At 56.1% G+C, this 25264-nt stretch overlaps 1 protein-coding gene across 3 annotated transcripts; it reads right to left on the bottom strand.

The window, feature by feature from the left end:
- Positions 1-5978: 5978 nt before the first annotated feature.
- SMPD4 (sphingomyelin phosphodiesterase 4) lies at positions 5979-25223 on the bottom strand. 3 transcript variants are annotated; one of them, XM_056120690.1, is made up of 20 exons: positions 25112-25223; positions 22879-22962; positions 20463-20549; positions 19773-19915; positions 19565-19640; positions 18546-18654; positions 18390-18442; positions 17807-17958; positions 16317-16449; positions 15127-15198; positions 12749-12820; positions 10854-10999; positions 10452-10542; positions 10097-10197; positions 9532-9695; positions 8888-9093; positions 7934-8167; positions 7625-7756; positions 7387-7515; positions 6000-7310 (listed from the first exon to the last, which is right to left on the bottom strand). In XM_056120690.1, the coding sequence occupies exons 1-20, from the start codon at positions 25187-25189 to the stop codon at positions 6981-6983; spliced, it is 2592 nt and encodes an 863-aa protein (XP_055976665.1). In that variant the 5' UTR covers positions 25190-25223; the 3' UTR covers positions 6000-6980. The 3 variants fall into 3 exon arrangements, with proteins under 3 accessions (XP_055976667.1, XP_055976665.1, XP_055976666.1); XM_056120691.1 differs by lacking the exon at positions 25112-25223 and adding an exon at positions 24897-25102; XM_056120692.1 differs by lacking the exon at positions 12749-12820 and having other exon boundaries at positions 5979-7310.
- Positions 25224-25264: the final 41 nt, after the last annotated feature.

Below are 25264 nucleotides of genomic sequence, written 5' to 3'. Positions count from 1 at the left end.
GTCAAAGCCAAGGGTTGGAAACATGGTGACAGACCTGGACAAGGGCAGACGGCCACCTACTGTGAACAGGGTCCCCAGAGGACAGGGCACAGGCTCACCATCTCTCGGACACCCTCCGGGGCTGGCTGTCGCTGCTCTGAACCAGCTTCTCAGGGGCGTACCGCCATGGCTGCAGGTAACTCAGCCACATCTCCAGCACCTGGGGGGACAGCGGTGTTCCAGGCAGCCACATCTCCAGCACCTGGGGGACAGCGGTGTTCCAGGCAGGCCCAGTCAGCAAAGGGGTCTGACCCAAAGTCTGGCTCCCAGGTGTGGGTGCCCACCCGCAGGGCTTTCACTTGACCACAGAGGAATGGGGGAGGGGCGGTCCAGAACTCTTCCTGTACCCCTCACAACAGCAGAGGCCTGGGAGCCCCTTGTTCTCCTTAGAGTCTCCCGCCTGCCCACAGGACCATGCTCAAGGCACAGAGGTGCAAGGAACAAACAGTCAAGGCTCTGAAGAATGCATCCAGGGGCCAGTGGCCAAAGCAATGCTGCAGGAAGAGGTAGAGCTTCTGCTGGACAAACCTGGGGATGGCAGCCCTGTGTGTGGGTGGGGAGGGGGTGTCACACCAAAGGCCACTCTCATGGTTCCCTGCTGCACCCCTGGTGCTTTGGCCCAGCTCAAGCCCATTCTTCAAAACAGGATCCCAGGACCCCGTGTGGCTTGATGTGCACCTCAGCTGGGATGCCACCCCCCACCCCGTCACCTGCTACAAAGAAGACAGCAGACCTGTCTCCCCAATTTCTGGCTCCAAAGTGGCCGCTCCTCCACCCAGGGCTCTTGGGAGGGAAGCAGCAGTAGACACGGGCCCTCACACCTCCAAGATAGGGGCGCAGCGGCACACACACACCGTTTGAACTTCTCCAGCGGGCTGGTGGCGTGTGAGTGTGCAGAGGGCGAGAGCTGCTCGGGCTTCAGGCTGCTGGAGAAAGCGTGCAGGTGCTTCAGCAGCAGACGCACCACGAGCACATGCTCCTCTGTGGGGGAGAAGGGTTCCTGCGGGAGAGGGCCGGCTCCTACATCACTGGGTCTGGACCTGCACCGCCCTGTCTGCAAACCAGAAGCCCCTGCCAGGCGCACCCGGCGCCCTCCGGGGGGGGGGGTATGCAGACAGCCTGCTGGGCCACAGCTTCCCCTGTCAGGTGGACACACGTCTTCCTTCTACTGCACCCCCACTAGGGCAGCCCCGCCTCGCCTCCACTGCTAACAGACCTGGACGAGCACGCTCCTTCTGGGAGCCTCTCAAGACCACACATGGAGGTGCTCAGGGGACCATCTGTGGTGCTGGGGATTAGAATCGGTGTTGGCTGCATGAATACACGGCATGCGCCTTACCCCGGAACTATGTCCTTGGCCTGAGTCCAACTTTTGCTCCTAGTCCTCATGATTTTTTTGAGACACAGACTCTATGGGACCACATCTCAGAAGGTGAAGGGGCACAGGGGAAACTCCAGACCACAGTGGGTGGGAAGGGGAAACCAGGGGAGGAGCCCATTGCATGGTGCTCCTGTCTCTGGGTACCCGAATAACACACAGCTCTCCCCACCCCAAGCTACGGCTCTCAGGGGTTCCAACCATCTTGATGGAAAAGCCTGATCCAAACACTGGACAAAGAGGGGGTTGACACAGTCTGTGCCACCTGGCACCCCAGACCTAGTAAGCCTGGAAGATCTAAGCACCTTCCCTGGAGGTCTGCCCACCACGGAAACACCAGAACCACGGGACTCTAGATCATTCTCTGTTTAGGTTTTAGACAGTGTGAATTCGCAGCACTTTGGAGAAAAAAACACAACAGGCCTCAACTGTTCATAACACAAGCTCTGCAGGGCATTGATGCCCGGCTCCTGCCTGGCACCTTCCCCTCGCCTGACCACAGCCTTGACTGCTTCAGTTCAGGGGAGCACCTGCGTGGGAACCAGGAAGCCCCGTTGTTCTGTCACCCCTCCTGTTTCTGGCGCACCTGGCTCCCTGCCACGCACCCCAGCAACCATGGCTGAACACGGGAAGCCTCTGGTGCCATCAGGGCCCGCACCTGCTGCTGATGGGAGCCAGATGCTCCCTCAGGGACATGCTCTCACAGGACTGGGCCCTCCTCTCCATCCAGCACCCTGCTGTCCAGGTGGTACTTTCTGGAGCGTTCTTTCCCCTCCTCGCAGCAGGGACCCTGCTGTGTGCCACGCTCCTCACTCCATCTCAGCAGACAGTGAGCTCAGAGTCAGTCACTGCCCCACTCACTCCTCCTGGCTGCAAGCACCGCCCCGAATGGCTGAGTTTTTTTGGGGGGGCGCGCGAGGGGCACCACACCAGCCTCCAATGCCCCCAGTCCTTTTGGCCTGATAGACTGTGTCTTACCTCCAAAGGGGTGCAGACAGTAGCACCCACCCCACCCACACGTGCCCCCGGGGCGGCTCCTGCTAGGTTCGATACCAGTTGTGCACTGCTGGGCGAGTGGGCTTGATGTCGGTGGGCCCCACGGGTGACTTATGTGAAGTAGGGAGGAGAAAGACGGTCACTTTCTCCCCATCCACCTCTGCCACCGGGACCCTGGGTAGGCTAGGACCGGTAAAGTCTGCAGTGAGCACCTGGTCGGCACGGGCCCACGCCCCGCCAGCCCCACAAGGTGGCCGTCAAGCCACACCTGAAGTCCGCTTGATCTTCTCGGCACGGGAGTTAATCCCCGCCACCCGATTGCTCGGGGAGCCACGGACTCAAGTTGGGGCGAGAATTTGCTCTTTGCAGGAGAGGAGAGACCAGTCCCAAGCCTTACCCGAGGTTTCTGGGGTTCTTGTCTCGCTCGCAGAAAAGAATTTCAGGAGTAGACGAGCAGTGAAGTAACAGGTTTTATTTGGAGGCTTTTGGAGAGGAAGAGAAAGGGATAAGCAGATAAGCGGGGGAATGGAGAGTAAGAGGGAGAGAGAGTAATGCACCCAGAGGGAACGCGGGCTTCTCCGAGGGTGGAGAGAGCCCCAACTGGGCTCTTGAGCTGGCTCTTATAGATCCTTCTGACTCAGAATGTCCTGGAATCTCCTTGGGGCTTGGTCGCTGGAGTCAACCGGATTGAAGGGGGGTTCGAGAATCATCTGACTTGGAATGTCCCGGAATCTCCTTGGGGCTGGGTCGCTGGAGTTAACCGGATTGAAAGGGGGTTCTGGGAAAGGAGGAATTTCATGGGGAGGAGGCCCATATCTTCAGGGTCTGGGGATGGTCTTATCAAGTCTTTATTCTCTGTCTCCACAGGGTGGGTGGGTCCTAGAATTCTTCTTCTATGAGACTTTGTTTCATTACAGAGAGCCTTTCCCTATCTACCTGCCTACATCAGGCTCACTGAGCCCCCTCATGGAATCCTCCAACACCCACCAACGGCAAACAGCTGGGCCAGGCACCTGCCACCACGGCCAGCTGTGCCCTAGCACCCAGCTCCCCTCCTCCATCCCACAAAGGTGGGAGACCGATGCCCGAAATTTCTCTCGCTCACGGGCCTGCTCTGGCGGTAAGAGTCCTCGGAGCCCTCCCAGCCAGCCCCCAGCCAGCCCCGCGCGTTCCCAGTGCACTGACTGCCCTGTGGCTCTCACCACAGGGTGGAGCAGGGGGACACAGAACAGAGGGGAGAGGGGAGAGGCCAGTACTTGGCGGTGTGCAAGTCAGCACCTACAGGCTGTACTATTGATACAGCACCTACATTTTTTCTGTTTCTTTTTTATTTGGCGGGGGCGGTGGGGGATAGCTTGTGCCATTTTGGGTGGAGGTACTCAAGACTTACTCCTGACTCAGTGCTCAGGGACCACTCCTGGGCAGGCTTGGGCGACCATCTGTAGTGTTAGGGATTGAACCCCGGTGGCCTTGAACCTCTGAATTTCTGAAAACTTGAGATTAGTGGGAGAGGAAGAGGGAGCTTGAGGGACTACTGCGGAGGCAGGGGAAGACAGAGCTGCTGCAGCCGAGAAAGGGCAGGGTCAGGACTTTGAAGGCAGCCAGTTCTCCATGCCCCAGTGGGCCCCTGAGGGACCACAGGTGAAAATCATTGAAATGAAGGAGAGGCTACAGCAAGGAACTAGGGGGACTCTGGGTCCAGAGGTACCGCACAGGGGTCAAAACATTTGCCTTACAGGCTGTCGACCTCTAGTTTGATCCTTGGTATACAAACTCCACCAGGAGTAATCCCTGAGCACAGCCAGATGTGCCCCCAAGCGGAAAATAAGAAAACATTTCTAAACCCAGATCCACAGCGCCCTCTACTGGAAAATCACGGCAAATGCCAAAATAGGGTTAATTCTGGTTCAGAATGAAAGGAGAACTTTTTCAGAAATCAATCTTTCCTTTTTAATTTTTGGTAGAAAGAAAGCTACCTTATGATTGTATTCGAATGAATAGTACAATTAGCTTTTTTTGGGAGGGGCGTCACACCCAGTGATGCTCAGGAGGTACTCCTGGCTCTGCACTCAGGAATCACTCTTGGTGGTGCCCAGGTGACAATTTGGGATGCTGGGAATTGATCCCGGGTTGGCTGCGTGCAAGGCAAATGCCCTACCTGCTGTGCTATTGCTCCAGCCCCATCGAAGGAATAGTACAATTAGATGCTTTGGTACAAGTTATAGATAAGGTAAGGTGATCCATCATGCATGCAGCCTCTGTGATAGGGAGGTCCGCCCCCTCCTGGCTTGGTTCTCATGGTTACTGTGGGTTGGGCTATTCTTTTTTCTGCTTTTTGGGTGACAACGACGGTACTCAGGAATTACTCCTGGCGGTGCTCAAGGGACCATATGGGATGCTGATGCCGGGGATCAAATCCAGGTCAGTTGCGTACAAGGCAAATGCCCTACCCACTGTACTATAGCTCCAGTCCATTTGGACCATTCTTATCAGAGATGCCCTGCAATGTCACATTCAGGGGCCCACATCTTTTCTAAGTTGGAGACATGATCACACATTTCCCAGATGGATTTCAGCTGCTTGTTCAGGTAAAGCATCTCATGCCATAGCACTTGTTTTGTTCAGTCCCAGCTTTTTTTTTCCACGCTTAAGTGTATATCCAGCTAGTTTTCCCTCTGACCAGAAAGAACTTAACTAGGGTCAGAGAAATAGTACAGTAGGTGCTTGCAGGTGGCCAACCCAACTCAGCAGGCTCAATCCCCAGCATCACATATACTCCTGGAGTCCTGCCGGATTGAGCCCTCAGCACCATCAGATGTGGACTGACACCCACCCCCACCCAAAAGAACAAGTCTTTTTTCTTCTTTTAAAGGACCACAGCCAGTAAGTAATACACAGGGGTTACCCCTGACTTTAGACTCAGAAATTATTTCTGGAGCTGCTCAGGGAACCCTGAGATGCTGGAAGATAGAATCGGTGTCAGCTGTGTGCAAAGAAAGCACCCTACCCACTGTACTATTGCTGCATCCCCTTCAGCTTCTGAAGGTACTGCTCTGGTCATGGGCCATTGGCTGGGACAGCAAGTAGGAATTCTCCATGGGCACAGGGAAGGGCGCCTGTTGGGACAGGGAGTCAGTGTGCTAGAGGGGGGGAGGAAGGCTCCCCATTCATGAGGCAGCTGTGAAGGGGGTGTTGTGGGAAGTGGCACTCATCTCTGACCCCAGACCGTGGTCTCAGGGTAACCCCCACCCTTGAGAGCCTGCTAGCCAAAGCCTGTATTGGGACTACAGGCTACGTGAACTTCCTCTGCCCGTCAACTGAACCAAGCAGCTGCCATGCCCGGGACAGGTAGAGACCTCCATTCATGTTCGCACAGCTAGCTCCTTGAGCTCCCAGAAGCCACAGAAATGACCAGCTTTCATGATGGCAAACAGACGTGCTGAAAAGACAGTTTGTAGGGAACCCAGCATGGATTCCAAGTCAGAGGGCAGCTGTTTCCCATGAGAGCTACTAGAGCTGCCATCTGCCTGAGTCCACCGCAGTGAGGGGCCATATCTGCAGCCCCAAGTGCTCGGGACAGCAACGGGTTTATTCACATTCACAGCTGGTTACGAGTTTGACTTACTTTTTGGTCACAGGTTCCAAATATACACCAAAATACAAAATCCAACATTTAAACCTTCTTTTAAAATATTCCATGGAAACCACACTAAAGGTATTTTTTTGTTTTTTTTTTTTAAATCACAAAGAGTATTCTTTGTGGTCCATCACTTGTTAGATGAAGGTTTAAAGACCCTGTGGGATTGAGGGCTCTGCTGTCCGAGTATCTGCAGACTATGAAAAGGTGACTGCTTCCGAGCACTTGATTTTATTGAAGATAACAAGAAATGCTTTTGGCCATCTTTGGTTTAGAACAGGTGCTGGGTGACAAGTGACCCGAGGGAGCCAGCAGAGTCCCTGCACTGGAGAGAAGCGCCTTGAGCAAGCAGGATCTACCCACGTGCAAGGACAGACGTTCCTAATTAGCCTCTGTGCTCCGGGAGATCTGTTCTCAAAGGCAGGCATCCAACCCGGGGCTGCAATTACTGCAAAAGCACAACCCTTGCTTGCTTCGTCAAAGGTGTTAGCAAAACTTTGTTTACAGGTAGGAATCAGAGAACCCGATTAAAGACTCAGGATTCTCCCAGGGTCTCTGATCCTTCCCTGGAAGGGGGCCCAGCCAGGGAGAGGAGAGACATCCACGGCAAGGCTGAGAAGGGAGCAGAGGGGGAAGGCGTGGCCCGCCCACATCTGGGGCTCCCATGGAGAAATCCGAAAGCAGTGCTGGAAAGGCCTCGAAAGCCCCCTCAGCCCGGGTCCCCCAGCGTAGGGTCAGGGTCATGGCCCCAATTAGTGGGGTGCCTGCATTCTTCGCCGCCGTTCCTTGGGACCGCACGTCGTCCTCGCTTTGCCACCTCCTGGGCGGCGCCTGGGCATCAAGGAGTACCCGCCTACAAGAGCCAGGTGGGCCAGCTCAGGCCAGGGCGCCTCCCATGCCCAGGTGGGCCTCGTGGCATCCCGCCTGTGTTTACAGATGGTGCAGCTTGCCTCGCTCGGTCAGCAGGGTCATGGCCATGGCGTAGAGGAGGTAGCCCAGCAGCAGGATGACGGTGCAGGGCAGGGGTCCGACGCAGAACAGAGAGGCCACGAAGAAGGTCAGCAGCAGGGACAGGAGCGTGCGGTAGCTCCCCAGGAAGCGCAGACTCAGCCTGGGGCCCCGGACGCGGCTGGTCACCCCAGCCCTCCCCACGGGGCTGAGCAGGTGCTTGTCGGCCAGCCCAGGCTCCATCAGGTGGTAGCGGCAGAAGCTGCCGAGAAAGTCTGCTCGCGAGCACAGGGCTGCCATCTGGCCTGCAAACTGAAGCACAGAGTGTGGGCTGGTGCCCTCATCCAGGTGGAGGGCGGAGGGGGCGCCCGCCCACCCGCACACTCACCCTGTGGTTGATGGCCGAGGACAGGCGGAAGAGCACGCGGACCAGCCCGGCAATCTCATAGCTGCGGATGGGCTGCAGCTCCGAGTCCCCCTGGTATTCGATGTCAAACCGGCGCAGTCCGTTGATGATCTGGGACGAGGCAAATAAATGCAGGCGAGCCCCACCCCAGAGACCGCCCAGGAGCGCACCTGTGCTCGCTCTGGCTGAGGGGGAGGCCACCTGGGACAGGGCCTCTGACCTGGTAGCGGCCCAGCGGCGTAAGGATGAGGCCGTCTTCACCCACAATGCAGTCTGGGAGCTGCTTCTTCCCATTCTCATCCTGAGCTGTCCCCAGGGCCAGGGTGAGCTGTGCCAGCTGGGCCTCGCTGAGCTGTCAGGAGAGACCATGTCAGACCCAGGGTGCAGAGAGGGGGCTGGGCTGACCCACCATCCAAACAAGGGCCACAAGGAAACCACTGGGGCTGCAAGGACGGCGTGTCTCCCGCAGAAGAGCTGGGAGGGCTGGCGGGGGACAGAACCCTGGGGAAGGGAGAGCCCCCCTGTGTACTCGGAACATCTGGCACAGGTACTCCAGGGCCTTCTCCAGGTACTCGTCCGTCTTGCGGATGCTGTCCTGCCCCATCTCGTCCAGGTCGTTGGCGGGGCAGGAGCCATTGGTATCGGTGGAGAACAAGCCCAGCCAGGCCAGGAAGGGGTGGCTGCTGTGGCACTCTCCGCACTGGTCAGACATGGACTTGGCTGTCTGCTTGGCCCGTGTGATGAGCTGAGCCAGGCGTAAGACCTGCAAGGCAGACAGGGGGGGTCACGAGCTGGGGGTGGGGGTCGCCTCTCAATAACCAGCCACCAACACAGTAACGGGGCGCTAGGGGAGAACCCAGGGCCGGAGAGGTCACATTGAGCCACACTGGAGTTGGCTCTGGTGGTGTTCAGGGGATCATGTGGTGCCAGCGACCAAACCTGGGCCTTCAGCGTGCAGTGTGAACTCCTCTCTCCAGCTCCAGACCCCTGCTATTGCATTGTTGGTTTGGCGGTCACACCTGGCAGTACTTGGTGCTTATTTTGGGTACCGTGTTCAGGGGTCACTCTTGGTGGGGACCATGGGCTTGGGTGTTCAAATGAGGTCAGCCACAAGCAAGACAAGCACCTTAACCCTGGACAATCGCACTAGCCTCGACAATGAATTTTAAGGAGCAACATTCTGTAATAACTCTTTGTTTTATCTTCTTTGGGGGCCACACCTGGTGGTGCTAGGGCTTATGCCTCGTTCTGCACTCAGGGATCACTCCTGGCAAGTCTTGGGGGGTCATATGGAATGCCGGGATCAAATTGAACTGGGTCAGTCCCTCGCAAGTCAAGTGTCTACCTGCTGTGCTACAGCCCCAAATGTGAACAATTTCTAACAAATGCTGACCTGTAAAGAAATTTTAAAAAAAAGGCAAGGGTACTGCCCTTCTCCAAACGTCTCCCTAGCTCAATGCCCCGTGGAGTCTGTATCACTCACCAGAGTCCGGACCTCAGGCCCGAACATTGGGGTGTACTTGCAGTCCTGGCCTTCCAGGCTGTAGACGTGGTTCTTCACCTTGAAGGAGGTGTCAGTGACAGTTGGGGGCCACGATGAAAGGAAGCTCCCGGTGAATGTGGGCGCTGTGAAGAGCCGGTGCTGGCGGTGGGGGATGACAAGCTCGGGCTCCAGAAACAGCTGCTCACCTAGGGCAGGATACAAGTCTGGCTTCGGCTGCCAAGGATTACAAACATCATTTGTCTCTCAAGGTCCCCAAAGGCCCAGGCTGCACAGGGCAGGGGTCCAGCTCCAGAGGACGCCCTGCCAATCCCAGAAAGAAGGGGAACACATGCAGGGGGCATAGGAGAAACTAACACCCACCGAGCTTGTCAAGATAGAGGCACTTCAGGGTCTAGGGCGCTAGCATGGCTGTAAATCCCCAGGTGCAGCCCAGGGCTCGGCCGGCCCCTGCAGGCACAGTGCAGCCTCGCCTGCTATGCCAAGGGCACGCAGGGCACTGGCGCTCAGCCCTATGGTGTTGTGGTGACCACGAGTCTCCCAGCACACTCCCCAACCCGTGCAAGGAATGCGGGGCCCTGTGGGAGGCCCACCCAGACCACTGTCTCCTGCGGTTGAGGGCTCACCTTTCTGGATCATCTCAGCCAGGTTGGGCTGGGCAAAGACTTTGGCCACGCGGAACACCATGAGCGCGTTCTTGGGGCTGACCAGGTCAGTGCGGAGCGCGCGGCCCAGGAAGCCCACAAAGAGCTTAGTGTACATGAGTAGGTTCTCCTGCACAAAGGGTGCCCTGGTGGTGGGGCATGGTGTCAGGGATCCACAGATATACCCCTCCCCCCCATGATGCCCTGATATTGCCAGGCACCCACTCATGAGAGAGGAAAGAGTGGAATGGTGGTGAAGGAGGTCTGGGGTGGGCAGAGAGGCAGGACAGAGGTGGGGAGACCGAGCCCCTGAGGACAACTAAGTACTCCAAAGCCTCCAACGCGCAGGGGCTGCCCAGGCCCCAGTGGGGAGCCCAGATTGGTGTGAGGTGACGAAGGGGTAGTGGCTGGCACACACCTAGGAGGTAGAGCTGTGGGGTGGTTTGGGCGTCAAAGCCAAGGGTTGGAAACATGGTGACAGACCTGGACAAGGGCAGACGGCCACCTACTGTGAACAGGGTCCCCAGAGGACAGGACACAAGCTCACCATCTCTCGGACACGCTCCGGGGCTGGCTGTCGCTGCTCTGAACCAGCTTCTCAGGGGCGTACCGCCATGGCTGGAGATAACTCAGCCACATCTCCAGCACCTGGGGGGACAGCAGTGTTCCAGGCAGGCCCTGCTGTCAGCAAAGGGGTCTGACCCAAAGTCTGGCTCCCAGGTGTGGGTGCCCACCCGCAGGGTTTTCACTTGACTACAGAGGAATGGGGGAGGGGCGGTCCAGAACTCTTCCTGTACCCCTCACAACAGCAGAGGCCTGGGAGCCCCTTGTTCTCCTTAGAGTCTCCTGCCTGCCCACAGGACCATGCTCAAGGCACAGAGGTACAAGGAACAAACACTTACGGCTCTGAAGGATGCATCCAGGGGCCAGTGGCCAAAGCAATGCTGCAGGAAGAGGTAGAGCTTCTGCTGGACAAACCTGGGGATGGCAGCCCTGTGTGTGGGTGGGGAGGGGGTGTCACACCATAGGCCAGTCCCATGGTTCCCTGCTGCACCCCTGGTGCTTAGGCCCAGCTCAAGCCCATTCTTCAAAAGAGGATCCCAGGACCCCGTGTGGCCTGATGTGCACCTCAGCTGGGATGCCACCCCCAACCCCGTCACCTGCGACAAAGAAGACAGCAGACCTGTCTCCCCAATTTCTGGCTCCAAAGTGGCCGCTCCTCCACCCAGGGCTCTTGGGAGGGAAGCAGCAGCAGACACGGGCCCTCCCACCTCCAAGATAGGGGCGCAGCGGCACCCACACACCTTTTGAACTCCTCCAGCGGGCTGGTGGCGTGTGAGTGTGCAGAGGGCGAGAGCTGCTCGGGCTTCAGGCTGCTGGAGAAAGCGTGCAGGTGCTTCAGCAGCAGACGCACCACGAGCACATGCTCCTCTGTGGGGGAGAAGGGTTCCTGCAGGAGAGGGCGCGGCTCCTACATCACTGGGTCTGGACCTGCACCGCCCTGTCTGCAAACCAGACACCCCTGCCAGGTGCACCCGCCGCCCTCCGGGGGGGGGGGGGGGGTATGCAGACAGCCTGCTGGGCCACAGCTTCCCCTGTCAGGTGGACACACGTCTTCCTTCTACTGCACCCCCACTAGGGCAGCCCCGCCTCCACTGCTAACAGACCTGGACGAGCACGCTCCTTCTGGGAGCCTCTCAAGACCACACATGGAGGTGCTCAGGGGACCATCTGTGGTGCTGGGGATTAGAATCGGTGTTGGCTGCATGAATACACGGCATGCGCCTTACCCCGGAACTATGTCCTTGGCCTGAGTCCAACTTTTGCTCCTAGTCCTCATGATTTTTTTGAGACACAGACTCTATGGGACCACATCTCAGAAGGTGAAGGGGCATAGGGGAAACTCCAGACCATAGTGGGTGGGAAGGGGAAACCAGGGGAGGAGCCCATTGCATGGTGCTCCTGTCTCTGGGTACCCGAATAACACACAGCTCTCCCCACCCCAAGCTACGGCTCTCAGGGGTTCCAACCATCTTGATGGAAAAGCCTGATCCAAACACTGGACAAAGAGGGGGTTGACACAGTCTGTGCCACCTGGCACCCCAGACCTAGTAAGCCTGGAAGATCTAAGCACCTTCCCTGGAGGTCTGCCCACCACGGAAACACCAGAACCACGGGACTCTAGATCATTCTCTGTTTAGGTTTTAGACAGTGTGAATTCGCAGCACTTTGGAGAAAAAAACACAACAGGCCTCAACTGTTCATAACACAAGCTCTGCAGGGCATTGATGCCCGGCTCCTGCCTGGCACCTTCCCCTCGCCTGACCACAGCCTTGACTGCTTCAGTTCAGGGGAGCACCTGCGTGGGAACCAGGAAGCCCCGTTGTTCTGTCACCCCTCCTGTTTCTGGCGCACCCGGCTCCCTGCCACGCACCCCAGCAACCATGGCTGAACACGGGAAGCCTCTGGTGCCATCAGGGCCCGCACCTGCTGCTGATGGGAGCCAGATGCTCCCTCAGGGACATGCTCTCACAGGACTGGGCCCTCCTCTCCATCCAGCACCCTGCTGTCCAGGTGGAACTTTCTGGAGCGTTCTTTCCCCTCCTCGCAGCAGGGACCCTGCTGTGTGCCACGCTCCTCACTCCATCTCAGCAGACAGTGAGCTCAGAGTCAGTCACTGCCCCACTCACTCCTCCTGGCTGCAAGCACAGCCCTGGACGGCCGAGTTTTTTTTTTGGGGGGGAGGGGCACCACACCAGCCTCCAATGCCCCCAGTCCTTTTGGCCAGATAGACTGTGTCTTACCTCCAAAGGGGTGCAGACAGTAGCACCCCACCCACACGTGCCCCCGGGGGGGCTCCTGCTAGGTTCAATACCAGTTGTGCACTGCTGGGTGAGTGGGCTCACTGAGCCCCCTCATGGAATTCTCCAACACCCACCAACGGCAAACAGCTGGGCCAGGCACCTGCCACCACGGCCAGCTGTGCCCTAGCACCCAGCTCCCCTCCTCCATCCCACAAAGCTGGGAGGCCGATGCCGAAATTTCTCTCACTCACGGGCCTGCTCTGGCGGTAAGAGTCCTTGGAGCCCTCCCAGCCAGCCCCCAGCCAGCCCCGTGCGTTACCAGTGCACTGACTGCCCTGTGGCTCTCACCACAGGGTGGGGCAGGGGGACACAGAACAGAGGGGAGAGGCCAGTACTTGGTAGGCGTGGAGGGCCTGGAGGCTGTGGAGGGCGCTGGAGACACTGAGTCGGTAGTGCAGAATCTCCAGCTGAGACAACACAACAAAAGCCCAGAGAGAGGAGATGCAGAAGGGCAGAGGCAGGGGGAGCAGGAGAGGAGGGAGGGGCGGGGCACGGGATAGGAAGGGAAGAAAGAAAACGGTGAGAAGAAGGAAGAGCCCAGAAGGGGAGTAAACAAAAGGAAAACAAAACAAAAAAATAAAAACATCAGTGACCATTCAGACATCCCAGCCTAGCAGCCTCGGGTCAGCTGGCCGCTGCCTGCCGCCCACTGCCGCCAGACTGAACCCCTTCCTGGAGAGCACCTTCTCCACCTGCCCAGACCTGGGCGCCAGAAAGAGCCCGGGCCTCACCCAGCATCCTGCTCCTGCGGCTGGGGTCTGCCACACCTGGGCCACCCCTGGCTCTGTGCTCTAGGGCCTGGGTTGGCCACCTGCAAGGCAAGTGACCGAACGCCACCCCACTCTCCTCGTCCTCCACTAACCTTGGCCCAGGGGCCTTTCTGGGACACACTCTCAGGACAAAGGCCCTGAGATCCTTCCCGAGAAGACCTCCCCATGAGAAGAACCTGACCTACTCGATACGGGCACAATGCCACCAACTACTGAGTTTCTAAGAGCTAATCAGTGTCCCCTCCTGACAGCCCCCGCCCCGCGGCAGGTGTCCTCTGGAGTGAGGCTGAGAGCAGCCCCATCCACCTCACCCAGGAGCCCCTCCTCTCCAGACACCCTGCAACAGCCCTGACCGTGCCCTGCCCACCCAGGCCCTGGGCCGCCCACTAGACAGGCCTGCAGAAAGAAGCCCCACGCAGCAAGCAGGCCGCCCCAAGCGGTGACAAAGCGCACGCCAGGCTCTGCAGGACAGCGGGGCAGAAGGGCAGCCAGGAGGAGCAGGCGCTTCCCGGCCTCCTTAGGGCCAGACCAAGGGCAGCAGCTGCTCAGTGCGCGACCAGGGAGCACTTCCTCCAGGGGCGCCCACCCCAGCCAGCCAGGCCAGCTAACACCCTGCAAGTGCCCGCAGGCTGGGGCTGTCCCTACAGTCCACTGGGCCCCAGGAATACCAGGGGGCGTCAGGAGGAACACAGCCTATGTCCTTCAAGTCAGGGACACACAGACCCCAGGGCCTGCGTGCTTCACTGCATGATCGTCGCGGACTTCAGGCCAATTTCTGCCCCCAGAGTTGGATGCAGCCACTCTGCAGAGCTTGAAAAAGACAGTGTGAGGATGAGCTGGGGAGGCTGGTATCCAGGCCTGGCTGGGCCCGGGAGGTGGCAGGTATGCGGGGTGTCCCCGGCTGACTCCTTCCCTTCAGGCCCGAATGCCGCCTTCTCTGATCATCTGCTGCCTCCATAGGGGGCTGAGGGCAGGCCCTCTTGGGACCTGGGGGACATAGGTTTTCTGTTGTCTTCAGCAGCACGCCCACCTCGAGGTCTGGCCAAGAGGAAGCCAACATGCAAAGCTAGAGATGCACACTGGGAATTCAGGGTCTGCCCGTCCCAGGACAGACTTGGGCAACTCAGCGGCCGTGCAGAGGCCCTGCATGCTGGCAGAGGTGCAGCTAGAAACAGAAGTGTGTCCTTGCACCGGTGAGGGTGGCAGGACGAGCAGACAGAAATGCCCCGCGGGAAGCGGCTCCCACGGTCTGGGCTGCAACACAAGCGACCCAGCACGCCAGCCTCCAGGAACACGCAGCAGGTCAGGCCTGGAAGTGGGAGGAGCAGGCGGGAGCCTGGACCCACGCCCTAAATTGGGTTCCCGGTTTCCCTTCTCCTCTCGCCTCCCCACAGGGGCACTGCAGCACGAGCTGAGTCTCGGTCTCTCCGGAGCCAGGAGAGCCACAGGCTGCTCTTCTCAGCTTGAACCCCAGATCCTTCACTCTTCAGAAAGCTTCTGGCAGCAAGAAATGTGAGCAGCACATGAGGCACAGTAGCTGCGGGCTGAAGCTGTGTGCTGAGGCTGCAGGCGGCCAGGGGGAACCAAGGGGACCAGGGGATTGGGAGCAGCCACACTCCCACTCGGTAGCTAGACCCAAACAGGCCTGGCTAGCGAGCGGAGGCCCAGAGACAGGCATGGGCGCATGCAGGAGGGGAAGGGCAGGGCTAGCAGGGCGGGCCTGCTGGCAGAGGCATACAAAGCACCCCCGGGCAGAAGCGCCACCACCTAATCCGTTCCTGCTGGCAGGGAGGGGCTCCAGGCCAAGGGACTCCAGAGAAGACAGCCTCCAGCCTGGGCATGGGGGGTTTCTGCCTCCCACCAGGAGTCCTTGCAAACTAACTGAGACTGGGGACAAGTGGCAGCTTCCCGGATGAGATGGGGGTGGTATGGCGGCAACATACCTTGGCGTGCGGGGACTGCAGCTTTTGGTACATCTCCAAGGAATAATGGTGAAGCCACATTTCGACAAAGACCTGCAAAAGAACCTACTTAATATGGGCGTCACCATCTCTCGGTGGGGATGGTGGTCTTTTTAACCCATACCACAGGCCAACTGGAGAGCTAACAGAGACGAACAAAGCTGGACCCTATGCTCATGCACATATAAAATCTGCCTCCAGTGGCCCCGAAGACCTGATCCTCAAGAATTACAGTTTTTTTGGGGGGAAGGGATTGTTTCTACTTTTGGGGGCCACACCTGCCTATGCTCAGGGCTTACTCCTGGCTCTGCACTCAGGTATCATTCCTGGCCTTGTTCAGAGACCACAGGAGATATCGGGTATCGAACCAGGTGAGGCGTGTGCAAGTCAAGTGCGTAATCTGCTCTACTACCTCTCTGGCCCCTAAACTGTCTTTTGTTTCAGGTTTTGTTTTATTTTAGGGGAAGTGGCCGTATCTGGCAGAGCTCAGCGGACCATATAGGATCAAACCCAGGCCAACCACGTGCAAGACAAATGCCCTCTGTACTGCTCAGGCCCCCCAGAGTTACACTGCCAAACTCTTAGAAGCAAGCATGAGGGAAAGCACAACCCTGGGTTTGACAACTGTTTCTCAGTCAGGACCCACAAGTGCAGAAAACCAATAGTAAGAACAACAAAAACAGACAGGAGTTCACGAGGACTGAAAATGTAGGGCTGGAGAGGTAATTCAGGGGTTCAGCCCTGCATGCTGCTGGCCCCACTCCAATCTACACAACCTCAAATGGTCCCCTGACTATTGCTGGGTGTGGCCCCAACCCCCAACCTTACCCTTTCCACCAAAAAAGTATGCCACAAGAAGACATTATCGGGGGCTGGAGCGATAGCACAGAGGATAGGGCGTTTGCCTTGTACATGACCAACCCAGGTTCGTTTCCCAGCATCCCACGTGGTCCCCCGAGCACTGCCAGGAGTAACCCCTGTGCATCGCCAGGTGTGACCCAAAAACCAACAACAACAACAAAAAAAGACATTTTATCAACAGTAAAAAGGTAACCCACAGAATAGGAGGTATCTCTGCAAACCATGCGCGTGACAGGAAGGGTTCTCCCCATGGGTGGAAGGCAGCTGAGGAGCCCATTCTCCTCAGAGGCTCAGGAGGGCCCGGCTCTCACCTGGAGCAGCGTTTCTGACCTCCAGATCTCATGGGAGGCAGGGTCTGCATTCACAGACGTCTGGTGAGAGATGTGTCGCTTCAGGAGGCTGGTGTGGTGCAGGCCATAGGAAGCAAAGGGCATGGCTGGTGTCCTATGGGAGACACCAAAACAATCTCTGATGCCTGCTGGCACAGGCAGGGGCAATCAGGACCTCAAAAACAAGAGTAAAACCTGGGGGATCATGATGGAGCCAGTGCACACTGATGCACATGTATACTTAGCAGGGTAAGTCTTCCTTCATGGAGTACATGCAGAGGAGGTGTAATGAGAAAATGGTCATCAGGCGACCACCAGTAAGCAAAGGCTTCGGTTGAGGATCATCAAAGGACACTAACACTAGTGATAACTATGTGGTCTTGGCGTACCTGCCCCCAAAGTCCCCCATATTAACAGGTTCAGGGACCTTCCGTCTGTTTAACTTGATCAACAACCTCCTGGCCCAGCAGCCAAGCTAGCAAGTACCACCAATCTGAGCACATGAACCCTAAGAGCTGCTGCTCAGAGGGCCCTGAGCACAGGCTCGGCATGCAGGAAGCTAGGATTTCGAGACCCCCCCCCCCCCAAAGCACTGCCCAGAGCAACCTCTAAGCACAGTGTTGGGAGAAGCCTCCAACATTGGCCGCTGAGGCACCAGAGAAACCCAATCCCCAATAAATATATACACGTGTGAGTATACACATGAATGAACACATGCATGCACAAACACATACATACACACACACACTCACGCAAGAGCACACACATGTATATGTATGTATACCACTGTGGTGCTCCTGCCAACAATCCCTGATTGGGCTTGATCCTGAGGAAATGCCCAGGAGCACAAGTCAAAGGCATCCTGAACGCTTTAGGAATATCAAGCAGAGAGCTGGTGGGGGAAGGGCACTTCAGACAGAAGGGAACGAGAAAAATCAAAGCGCGAAACATCAAAGCCCTGTGGGCTCAGGCCTCAGAGCTCCCCCCCCCCCACTGTCCCTCCCCAGTGTGGCTCGGGTGGGAAGTGGCATTGGCTTCTAGGACTAGACTGGAATAGTTAGAGGCAATGGGGAACCAGGTGTATCACTTAACCCATGGGGCCCAGGAGAGAACAGGTACAGACAAACAGGAGAAAACAACTCAAAATCTCAGTGCAAAGAAGGCGGTAATGGCACTACACCACCCACCACTGGACCATATTCAGGTGAGGCTTCTCAGTGCCTCAGACAAGGTCACTGAAACCCTCCCTGCCCCTGCACGTACGTATCTGTGTGACAGTGGCTGGAACTGGGGTGGGTGGGAGGGCGGTCTCAGACCAAGAGAAATGTAGGGTCCTGAGAAAAATGATTGTGTATCTGAGAGCAACTTTCACTCATTAGATCACTCCTAGTGCAGGGCCAGGCCAGAATGGCCAGAGGTAGGCACAGGCAACATGCGTGCTGGCCAGCCTGACAGCAGCCAAAGAACCTTACCTGGGAGCTGGGGCCGGGGTCGGCCCTCCCGGGCTGGAAGAGAGTGGAGGGGGCACGCTGCCCTCTGTGGGCAGGAACCACGACAGGTACCTGTCCACCAGGATGAAATAGGCACAGTCTGAAGTCCGGACGTGGAGGGTCCCAGGGAGAGGCTGAAAAGGAGTGTTAACACATGGCTCTGAGCACCGCCTGATGCTGTCTCCCAGCTGTCTCAGGGCGCAATGCCACATGCACGGACGATGCACCCCGGCAGCGCCAGGAGAAAAGCTCCCACACTGAGGGCTGACTACACCCTTAATCCTGTCCAGAACGCAGCCCCCACGCCCTGAGCTCCAGGAGCCCAGGTGACCTGTTAGGCCTGACCGCCATCAGTCATGTTCACAAAGGGCAGCCTGAGAGTAAAAGTGGAGGAGGAAAGACAGGAGGGTGGGAAGAGGGGAAAAGAGGCTAGAGAAGGCCCAAGACTGGCTCCCAGCTGCTCCGTGTTCTGTAAGAGTGGGGAACCTGCCCCCCTCCCTGCCCACCTGAACCCCCATTGCAGGAGGCGCTGACCTGCAAACTACAGAGACAATTCCTCTCATACCTTTTGAGTGATGAGACTCAAAGCGAAGAAGAACATGTAATACTCAAACGGATCTGAGGATCACCGTCAGGGGCCAAACAGGCTGCTATGTGCTGGTTCCCCCAGCCTCTCCTCCATCCCCCATCCCCCACGCCCCAGGAGGTGGAAAAAGGATACTGAGGGATAGGTGCAGGCTCGGCCCCCCTGTGGTGGGGAATTGGACCTTGTTGTGGAACAGGGGGCTGTCGGGAAGCACGCGCTCCTGGATCGATGCCTTCACAGGACCCTGTAGAGAGGAAGGCGGTTTGAGGGTGGCTCTGCACATGGCCCATGGAAGGTGTGGCCCTTCAGGAAGTTGCCACTGGTCAGCCAGGAGCAGAGATTGCAGCTAGGCCTTCTCACACCCTCCCCGCAAACACGCACCATTGCCTTCGCTTCTCCCACCCGTGGAGGTCTCACCCCTGCACTTGCCCCTGAAGGATGGGAGACCCCAGCCCACTGCCCCTCCTGCCATTGGTCAGGAGCAACCAGGAAGAACACTCAGCACCAGCAGCATTTTTTCATTTGAAGAAACAACAACAACAACAATAACATAAAAAAAAAAAAGCTTGAGGGTCAGAAGGTTTCTCAAAGAATATGGTTTATGGGAGCAGAGATTGTCCAGTAAGGAGGGTGTCTGCCTTGCACATGGTTGACCCAGGTTCAATTCCAGGCAACACATTGGTCCCCTGAGCACTGTGAGGAATGATTCCTGAGTGCAGAGCTAAATCTGACACCCACCCCCTGCCCCCTAAAAAAAGAATATGATTCGCATGTGTGAGGCACGAGTTTAAGCATTGGCAGTACATAAGCCCCAGGAGCATTGGGGTAGGGGTGGGGAGGACCACAGGCACCAGCAGGAGTTTCTATGGTCCCAGCACTGCTGGGCTCAGCAGAACCACAGCATCAGACCTGAAAACTAAACTGTCTGGCATGGTTGGTTGAAGGATGCTGGCAGTGGCCCCAGGGTCCCTGAATGTTACATAAGTGGCCCATAACAAACCTACACCCTAAGTTGACCTACTGTTTTGTGATGCCTCTAAGGCCCTGAACAGACATGATGGCTCTGTCCAATGTCACCAAACCCCTATGAACCATCCCACAGCCACTGGGCAGAACCCTATGCCCCAGGCACTGTTCTCACCACTACTACTTACAGGCAAGTAGGAGACGGGGAAGTCAAATTTGTAGTCTTCAGCTTGAAGCTTATACACCAGCTTCATCATTGGGCCACTGCACATGAGACAAAACCAACAAAGATCAGTATAGAAACTGCAAGCCATCAGGCGCCGTTGCTTAGACTTGAGAAATGCAAAAATCATGACGAGGGAATGTGCAGTCCCTCTCAGTGACAGACCTACCTACCCCGGGTCTAGAAACTCCATTGCAATGCTGAACTCCACGGGGCTCACACGTCCCTGAAGGCAGCGAAGGTTCCAGCCTACGAGGATGCCATCCAAGCTTCCAAAAATGCTCTCCACCAGCCATGGGAAGATGGCATGCAGCTCCTGCAACAGTGTGTCCACGAGGCTCCAGGCAAGCCTCCCTCCTCTGCGGACCACTCTCTGTGGTCACTCCCACACTTGAGACCCGGGATCAGGCCCCCCTTCCCCCCGAATGCTGGCACAGCAATGTCTTCGCAAGTAGGGCTCTCCCTCCTTCCCCCAAGGAGTGTGCTATACCCAGCAGCACTGCCTCAGGACTGGGCCAGTTAAATAAATTAGTACATAATGGAGAGATTTAATTAGAAGAGTTCTGTTAAAGATGGCATGTGCTCCGGAATCTATTTCTTGTTTGTCTAGGCCAGTTTGATTCTTACACTATTTGATTCTGAGTCTGGTGTAAAATAATATTTTCAGGGGCCAGAGAGATGGTCCAGTGGATAGGGCGCTTGCCTTGTAGCAGACCCCAGGTTCAATCCCCAGTACCACATAAGATCCGAGTCAGAAAAGTCAGAAGCAAGCCCTGAGCATTACTAGGTGTGCCCCCCGCCCCAAAAAAACAAAACAGGAGCATATGAGATATGTTAACAGTGAGACCTTAGCAGGGCTGTACCTTTGCTGGAAAATCCTCGATGACTTTAACCAAGTCTTGGCACCGCTGTGCAAAAGGCTTATTTATAGAGTCTGCTTTCAGACTAGCCTAAAAGAAAAAGCAAAGCAAAATGACTACAAGCATTATTTGCTTGGCAGCTTCTACTGATATTCTGGCTTGAATCGAGACAGAAACCCCAGGGCCAGTAAGACAGTATGGGAAGATAGTATGGGGGTGTTGCCTTGCATACAGCCGATCCCAGCTTGATCCCCGGCAGCACATGTGGTCCCCAGAGCCCCCCAGGAGTGATCCTTCAGTATATAGCCAGAATCATCAGGCATGGTCCCAAACCAAACCAACAACAACAAAAAACAATAAGCATGGCTAAAAGACAAAACAACACTGGCTTGGATCCCCAACACTTTGTCAGACACACCTGTCAGTGGTTGAAAGAAGTGTTTCTTGGGCAGGAGCAGTGTGTAAGGTACTTGCCTTAAACACAGTCAACTAAGGCGCTGGAGCAATAGCACAGCGGGTAGGACATTTGCCTTGCACACGGCCGACCCGGGTTCGATTCCCAGCATCCCATAAGGTCCCCCAAGCACCGACAGGAGTAATTCCTCAGTGCAGAGCCAGGAGTAACCCCTGAGCATTGCTGAGTGTGGCCCAAAAAGCAAAAAAAAAAAAAAAAAAAAAAAAAAAAAATTGTCAACTAAGGTTTAGTCCCTGGTACCACACATGGTAACTGAGCCCTGCCAGGAGTGACCTTTGAGTACAGAGCCAGAAATAAGTCCTGAGAACCTCTCGGTGTAACCCAAATACCACTGAGAAAAAAAAAAAATAAATAAAAAGCATTACTTGACCTTTTCACAACTGTGGCCCTTTTTCTGCCTTATTTACTTTCTGAGGTCATCTCATCCTAACAGTTGGCCCCTTCATCTTGCATCTGTGGCCCCCTTTGGAATATCCTTGGCTCCACAGGACCTCTGGTTAAGAAGCATTGGTTTAAAGGATGCTATATGCGGGGCCAGAGCAATAATACAGAGGGTAGGGTATTTGCCTTGTATGCGGGAGACCTGAGTTTGATACCCAGCATCCCATGTGGTCCCCCAAGTACCGCCAGGAGTAACACCTTAAGCATTGCCGGGGTGACCCCAAAAAACAAAAATAAATGAAAATAAAGGATGCCACGGGGAAAGGCTAAGATATAATGATCTCTGGACTAGTCCTTAGGCAGCCTCATTTCCTGTACAACCCCGGGCAGGGAAAAGATCCCTATTACGTGGGTCCCTCCTCACAAACCAGAGTCCTCATTCACTACATGTGTACACATGAACTGTGAACTTCTCATGTGACTGACTACACATGATTAAACCACCACGATCATTCGTGTGAACATGCCCAACAGAGTTTTACTTGCAGTCATTAAGCCCTATTAACCAAAATGTCCTTTACCCAGTACAAAACAAACCCATTGAACTCATAATCTTGTGATGACAGAACAAGATGTGTTTAGTCAAGTTGTCAACACCAACCAAAAAACAAAGTCTGGAGAGTCTAAAAGACAATTCAAGAGAAGAACTAAGGAAATCTCCATGAGGCCATAGGATATGGGTCTGATTAGGAGAAAAGGAGCCCCAAGCAACTGCACTGAGATCAGGAGGAAATGCCAGAATTTTCACCAAGGTTTTTGCCCATGGAAATCAAAGGCCCTATTTACTTGAACACAGGGTGGAGCTTTCGAAATCAGAAGGGACAAGGTTATTTAAGGCAGGCCAGGGGTGAGGTTAGCTCTAGAATGGTATATTCTTTCCCTCACTGTTAAAATATTGAAAAAGCACTTCCTGGGGGTGAAGAGACAGTATATGGGTTAAGTGAACTGACTTAGTTCAGTCCCTAGCACGACGATCTATGGTCTCTTAAGCACCACAAGGGTCACCTCTGAACACAGAGAACACAGAGCCAGGAACAGTCGAGAGCACTGCTGGGTGTGCCCCAAACCAACCCCCAAAATAGCATCTTTTGAGAACTGGAGTTAGAAGCCTTCGTCCCAGACACCTATGTTCTCAGCACGATGTTTCATACTTGGGGTGCGGTCAGCTTGCCATTAGCAAAGCAGCACCCCTCCATCTTTCACAGCTACAATAAGGGCACATCACATATAAGGAGTTACAAGACAGGAAAATACTTTTATCCTTTTACCTGCTCCTCTCCACATCTTGGGGAGGAGGAGTGCAAAAAGTCCTTGAATCAAGCCACCCCAAGTTCTGCATACACAGAAGCAGAGCGGAGCCTAAGGATTCAACCCCAAGTCCAAGTCCAGTGTTCCTTCTAGCACATGCTCTGGCCACAGAAGTTTTTCAAGTCAGAGGAAAGACTCTGTTGGCGTCTCAGTTACAGTCTCAGACTGGGGTGCTTGCGGGCAGTTAGTCCTTACCAGCAGGAAGCTGGGCTGCTGCAAATGAGGGAACGCCATGGTGTCGGCCCTTGGAGAGTCAAAAATGGCTGTCTTAAGAAACCACTGTGAAAAAAAAAAAGACAAAATCAAGTCAGCACACAGATCAGTCAAGTCCCATGTTTTGTTTTGGGGCTATAGCCAGAAGTGCACAAGGATCACTCCTAGTGGGGTTTGGAGACCATATGGTGTCATAGATGGAACTGGGGTAGTGCCTCTGCCTCTGTACTAAGTCTCAAGTTAAACCCAATGAGATTAGTTAGCTGTCACTGTCACCCCATTGTTCATCAATTTGCTCGAGCGGGTCCAGTAACATTGTGAGACTTGTTACTGTGATTGGCATATCGAATACGTCACAGGTAGCTTGCCAGGCTTTGCCGTGCAGGTGAGATACTCTCAGTAGCTTGCCAGGCTCTCTGAGAGGGGCGAAGGAATCGAACTCGGCTTGGCCATGTCGGCCGCGTGCAAGGCAAACGCCCTACCCACTGTGCTATCGCTCCAGCCTGTATTAGTTTGCTAAAAAGAAAAAAAAAGGGCAGGCCGAGAGGGAGTGGTCAAGCACCCAGCAGGTAAATAGCAGAAACAAGACTTGAATACACCATCAGAAAGACTGGAACATTTCCTCTTTATTACCTGTACTTTGTGAAAACAAATGAGCTGAGAAACCAGCTCCCCAGAGAAGGGGGTCTCAGGAGGGGCCCTCAAAAGAGCGGACGCAACTTCCCGGTTAGGAAAGGAAAGTGTCCAGAGCTGGACTGAGCTGCTGCTGGGCTGTCCTGGCACGGCGCTCCTCGAGGGCCCAGGAAACACACCGAGACTGCAACTCCAATGGTGTTTGTGCAGTTGAACACAAACAAGGAGACCACGTAGGCAGTCAGGGGCTGGAGAGGAGCCCCAAGCCCACAGCAGCCACCCACTCTTAGGAACACTTCCCAGGTCCTCCCCAATTCATCTTTAGACCAGTTAGCAACTACTGATCCAGCGATGCCTCAGAGATACCGAAGGCTATGCTGTGCTCCACTCGAAAAGGCCCGGAACAGAAGCAAGCTCTGTTTGAAACAGGCAGAATCTTTACTCCGCCATCCTGCTTGAGTCAATCAGTGGTGTGCAGAACTTACTCCTAGCTCTGTGCTCCGGGATCACTCCTGGTGGGGCTTGGGGGACTCTCCTGGGATGCCGGGAAAAGAAGCTGAGTGCAAGGCAAGCGCCCTGCCCTCTGTACTATCACTCTGCCCCCAAAGACTTGCTATCTTGAAATGAAAGTTCAGTGGGATTCGAGCAGCTAGACAGGGAAGGGGGAGAAGGAGGGGTTTGGGGGAAAGGCCATGTGTCCTACCAGCCTAGTGCCTGCCTTTATTGAATCTGTCTGCTAGCCCTGAGAAACAGGCTTTGTTTAGACGCTAGCAATCTGAGAAGGCAGAATCCCAGGCATTTCTGATTAGACATCAGGTCTTCCTTGCAGATGCAGTAAAGCAGGATATTTTTTGTTTGTTTTGTTTTTGGTCCACACCCAGCGGTGCTCAGGAGTCACTCCTAGAGGGCTGGAGTGATGCAAGGCAGACACTCTGCCTTTCTTTACCTTTCGGCACTTACTCAATAGCTCTCGCCTGGGGGAATCTGCTGCTAAGTCCTGTCCCTTATTCCTTCCGCGCGGGTTTCCAGGCTCACTCTCCCTCCCCACACGTCCTGTTCCTCCCGCCGCCCCCAACTCAACGCCACAAACTCTTTCCGGACCTTGTGGTGCAGGTTAACTGCTGAGAAGCCGGCGTTACTGCGAAGGGCCGCCCTCTGAGCAGTCGCCCATGACCCCCCACCCCGCCCCCGAGCCCGGAGCGCATCGGGGCCCCTTTAGGAAACGAAGGCGGGGGGGAGGGGGTACACGGCTCCAGGGCCAGTACCGGCTCCCGCCCCGGCTTTTCCTCCCGCACCCCCAGGTCCAGCCCAAGGCGCCACCTCTCCCTCCCCCCACTCGCTCCACGAAGGTTAAGCCGAGCACCCACCGGGCCAGGGTATGCGAGGCGCCGGGAAGGTGGCATGGGGGCACAGCCCCGACCCTCGGCTCCTCGGCCCGCCCGCCCGCCCGGGCCGGCCCGAGCAGAGACACCGAGGCCCGGCGCGAAGCCGAGGGCTCGCGGGCGAACGCAGAATTCTTCGTCCGAGATTCTGACAGGCAGCCCGAATGCCGGGCCGCCTCGCGCGCGCCGCGCCCACCCACCTGCCGGATCCAGAGCGCCGTCGCCCGCCTCAGAGATGGGAGCCGCCATTCGGCCGCCCGGCGCCGAAGTGTCGTCATCAAGCGGCGCGTCCCCACGACGCCGGGCGGGAAACGTGCCGCCGCCTCCTTCGGGCTCCAGCGCCAAGGACGCAT

The sequence above is a fragment of the Sorex fumeus genome, unplaced genomic scaffold, assembly GCF_029834395.1.
Source record: "Sorex fumeus unplaced genomic scaffold, SorFum_2.1 ptg000043l, whole genome shotgun sequence".
NCBI classification, from domain to species: domain Eukaryota; kingdom Metazoa; phylum Chordata; class Mammalia; order Eulipotyphla; family Soricidae; genus Sorex; species Sorex fumeus.
Note: the sequence above shows the minus strand (reverse complement) of the source record. Positions and strands in the feature narration are given on the sequence as shown.